This window comes from Echiichthys vipera (assembly GCF_963691815.1).
Source record: "Echiichthys vipera genome assembly, chromosome: 9".
Classification (NCBI taxonomy): domain Eukaryota; kingdom Metazoa; phylum Chordata; class Actinopteri; order Perciformes; family Trachinidae; genus Echiichthys; species Echiichthys vipera.
Window position 1 is genome coordinate 391,959 of NC_139834.1, and position 5,000 is coordinate 396,958.

At 53.0% G+C, this 5,000-nt stretch overlaps 1 protein-coding gene across 1 annotated transcript in view; it reads left to right on the forward strand.

Annotated features, from left to right (window-relative positions):
* atp2b3b (ATPase plasma membrane Ca2+ transporting 3b) overlaps positions 1-5,000 on the forward strand; it is a gene marked incomplete at its 3' end in the record, with an annotated part of 63,093 nt that overhangs the window by 20,147 nt on the left and 37,946 nt on the right. The window contains exons 3-4 of the mRNA XM_083920431.1: positions 1-180; positions 1,184-1,441. The exon at positions 1-180 is cut by the window's left edge and continues 18 nt beyond it. Of these exons, the coding sequence (XP_083776557.1) occupies positions 1-180; positions 1,184-1,441 (438 nt within the window). The remainder of the gene's footprint in view (positions 181-1,183; positions 1,442-5,000) is intronic.

Here is a 5,000-nt window from a genome sequence, read left to right on the forward strand (position 1 = left end):
CGGACCTGGAGCGTCGGGGCCAGGTGTTCGGACAGAACTTCATCCCCCCGAAGAAGGCCAAGACCTTCCTGGAGCTGGTGTGGGAGGCCTTACAGGACGTCACGCTCATCATCCTGGAGGCCGCCGCCATCATCTCCCTGGGCCTGTCGTTCTACCAGCCGCCGGGGAAAGAGACTGAATGTGAGACCAGGGGCAGAGGGGGCTGGGGGGGCTGGGGGGACGGTCCTGGGGCAGGGGCGGATCTAGGGTTATGGGGGATCCAAGGCTCAGCCCAGAGGGAGGAAAATACAACCTTATCTTTATCTTTCCTAAGAAACTCTAAAGCAAACAAGGTGTTAAAACTGATCCGAAGCGTTTGATTCAGATAAAAAGGATCTTGGGTGAATGTAGTCCTGATCCACATCGACCGAAGTACCGCACAGTTCAGCAACGACACAACACGACGCAACTCGACTCAACACGACACGACTCGACACGATGCGACACGATGCGACACGATGCGACTCGACTCGACTCGACTCAACACGACTCGACACGACACGACTAGACTCGACACGACTCAACTCGACTCGACACGACTCAACACGACACGACTCGACTCAACACGACTCGACACGACACGAATAAAAAACACACATAAACACGGCAGACGGTGCTCAGCCTGAACTAAAAGCCATGGAGAACAGGTGGGTCTTCAATAAGGACTTAAAAACCTCCAGGGTCTGGGCTGATCCAGAGGTGCTGCAGGTCCTGGTGGTTCTGCAGACCGCTTCAGACTCCTGCTCGCTGCGCTGCAGACCCCTGCAGACCCCTGCAGACCGCTGCAGACCCCTGCAGACGGCTGCAGACCGCCCCACGTGCGCTCTCAGTCTCTCCCTCCGGTGCACGCTTCACTTTGCCCGAACACTCGAGTTACACGACGTTCTGCCTTTGAAGTGTTTGAATCCTCAGTGCAGAAAGAAGAAGTTCAGTTTTATCAAAGCACCTGATTCAGCTGCAGTGACAGTGACACAGGCTGAACTCACACTGGTTTTTATCCTCTGATGTAAAAAAACACACTTTAGTTTGAATTCTGTTTCTAGTTTTAAACTTCACGACTAACGTCTGTGATTCTCTGATGCTTTTGAGTTTCAACCGTCCTGACTTCATGATCCGTGCACATGTTGTGTCCCCCCCTCTGCAGCGTGCGGGCCCGTGTCGGGGTCTGCAGAGGACGAGGGCGAGGGCGACACCGGCTGGATCGAGGGCGCAGCCATCCTGCTGTCGGTGGTGTGCGTCGTCCTGGTGACGGCGTTTAACGACTGGTCCAAAGAGAAGCAGTTTCGGGGTCTGCAGAGTCGGATCGAGCAGGAGCAGAAGTTCACTGTGGTGCGCAAAGGAAACGTCATCCAGATCCCCGTGGCTGACATGGTGGTGGGGGACGTGGCCCAGGTCAAGTACGGTGAGCAGAGCACGTCAACACTTTACCACTGACCTATGTCTCGTTTTGAATCTGTGCAAAACAGAAAATGTAAAAACCATAAACTGACCTTTAAATAGAGCTTCATGCTAAAACCACAGGTGATGTTTCTTCTGTTTGCGTAGAACGTAGATCAAACAAACCCGACATAATAGAGGTCAGGCTGTTTCCCCCTCCTGCAGGATGCTATGCTAAGCTATCCCCTGCTATGCTAAGCTATCCCCCTCCTGCAGGATGCTATGCTAAGCTATCCCCTCCTGCAGGATGCTATGCTAAGCTATCCCCCTCCTGCAGGATGCTATGCTAAGCTATCCCCCTCCTGCAGGATGCTATGCTAAGCTATCCCCCTCCTGCAGGATGCTATGCTAAGCTATCCCCCTCCTGCAGGATGCTAAGCTAAGCTATCCCCCTCCTGTCTGCATGTAGCTTCTTATTTAGCACACAGACGTGAGAGGAGTGGTGCCGGTGGATGATGGTGGATGGTGGTGGATGATGGTGGATGATGGTGGATGATGGTGGATGATGGTGGATGATGGTGGATGGTGGTGGATGATGGTGGATGACGGTGGATGATGGTGGATGATGGTGGATGATGGTGGATGATGGTGGATGGTGGTGGATGATGGTGGTGGATGATGATGGTGGATGATGGTGGATGATGGTGGATGGTGGTGGATGATGGTGGTGGATGATGATGGTGAATGGTGGTGGATGATGGTGGTGGATGATGGTGGATGATGGTGGATGATGGTGGATGATGGTGGTGGATGACGGTGGATGATGGTGGATGATGGTGGATGATGGTGGATGGTGGTGGATGATGGTGGATGATGGTGGATGGTGGTGGATGGTGGTGGATGGTGGTGGATGATGGTGGATGGTGGTGGATGATGGTGGTGGATGATGATGATGATGGTGGATGATGATGGTGGATGATGGTGGATGATGGTGGATGGTGGTGGATGATGGTGGATGATGGTGGATGGTGGTCGATGATGGTGGATGATGGTGGATGATGGTGGATGGTGGTGGATGGTGGTGGATGATGGTGGATGGTGGATGGTGGTGGATGATGGTGGATGATGGTGGATGATGGTGGATGATGTCGGATGATGGTGGATGGTGGTGGATGATGGTGGATGATGGTGGATGATGTCGGATGATGGTGGATGGTGGTGGATGATGGTGGATGATGGTGGATGGTGGTGGATGATGGTGGATGGTGGTGGATGATGGTGGATGATGGTGGATGATGGTGGATGATGGTGGATGATGGTGGATGGTGGTGGATGATGATGGTGGATGATGGTGGATGGTGGTGGATGGTGGTGGATGGTGGTGGATGATGATGGTGGATGATGGTGGATGGTGGTGGATGGTGGTGGATGATGATGGTGGATGATGGTGGATGATGGTGGATGGTGGTGGTGGATGATGGTGGATGATGGTGGATGATGGTGGATGATGGTGGATGATGGTGGATGATGGTGGATGGTGATGGTGGATGATGGTGGATGATGGTGGATGGTGGTGGATGATGATGGATGATGGTGGATGGTGGTGGATGGTGGATGATGGTGGTGGATGATGGTGGATGATGGTGGATGATGGTGGATGGTGGATGATGGTGGATGATGGTGGATGATGGTGGATGGTGATGGTGGATGGTGGTGGATGGTGGTGGATGATGGTGGATGGTGGTGGATGATGGTGGTGGATGATGATGATGATGGTGGATGATGATGGTGGATGATGGTGGATGATGGTGGATGGTGGTGGATGATGATGGATGGTGGATGGTGGTCGATGATGGTGGATGATGGTGGATGATGGTGGATGGTGGATGGTGGTGGATGATGGTGGATGATGGTGGATGATGGTGGATGATGTCGGATGATGGTGGATGGTGGTGGATGATGGTGGATGATGGTGGATGATGTCGGATGATGGTGGATGGTGGTGGATGATGGTGGATGGTGGATGGTGGTGGATGATGGTGGATGATGGTGGATGATGGTGGATGATGTCGGATGATGGTGGATGGTGGTGGATGATGGTGGATGGTGGTGGATGATGGTGGATGATGGTGGATGATGGTGGATGATGGTGGATGATGGTGGATGATGGTGGATGATGGTGGATGATGGTGGATGATGTCGGATGATGGTGGATGGTGGTGGATGATGGTGGATGATGGTGGATGGTGGTGGATGATGGTGGATGATGGTGGATGATGGTGGATGATGGTGGATGATGGTGGATGGTGGTGGATGATGATGGTGGATGATGGTGGATGATGGTGGATGGTGGTGGATGATGGTGGATGATGGTGGATGGTGGTGGATGGTGGATGATGGTGGTGGATGATGGTGGATGATGGTGGATGATGATGGTGGATGATGGTGGATGGTGGATGATGGTGGATGATGGTGGATGATGGTGGATGGTGATGGTGGATGGTGGTGGATGGTGGTGGATGATGGTGGATGGTGGTGGATGATGGTGGTGGATGATGATGATGATGGTGGATGATGATGGTGGATGATGGTGGATGATGGTGGATGGTGGTGGATGATGATGGATGGTGGATGGTGGTCGATGATGGTGGATGATGGTGGATGATGGTGGATGGTGGTGGATGGTGGTGGATGATGGTGGATGGTGGATGGTGGTGGATGATGGTGGATGATGGTGGATGATGGTGGATGATGTCGGATGATGGTGGATGGTGGTGGATGATGGTGGATGATGGTGGATGATGTCGGATGATGGTGGATGGTGGTGGATGATGGTGGATGATGGTGGATGGTGGTGGATGATGGTGGATGATGGTGGATGATGGTGGATGATGGTGGATGATGGTGGATGGTGGTGGATGATGATGGTGGATGATGGTGGATGGTGGTGGATGGTGGTGGATGGTGGTGGATGATGATGGTGGATGATGGTGGATGGTGGTGGATGATGGTGGATGGTGGTGGATGGTGGTGGATGGTGGTGGATGATGATGGTGGATGATGGTGGATGGTGGTGGATGGTGGTGGATGATGATGGTGGATGATGGTGGATGATGGTGGATGGTGGTGGTGGATGATGGTGGATGATGGTGGATGATGGTGGATGATGGTGGATGATGGTGGATGGTGATGGTGGATGATGGTGGATGATGGTGGATGGTGGTGGATGATGATGGATGATGGTGGTGGATGATGGTGGATGATGGTGGATGGTGGTGGATGGTGGATGATGGTGGTGGATGATGGTGGATGATGGTGGATGATGATGGTGGATGATGGTGGATGATGGTGGATGGTGGATGATGGTGGATGATGGTGGATGATGGTGGATGATGGTGGTGGATGATGGTGGATGATGGTGGATGATGGTGGATGGTGGTGGATGATGGTGGATGATGGTGGATGGTGGATGATGGTGGAGGATGGTGGATGATGGTGGATGATGGTGGATGATGATGGTGGATGGTGGTGGATGATGGTGGAGGCTGGTGGATGATGGTGGATGATGGTGGAGGCTGGTGGAG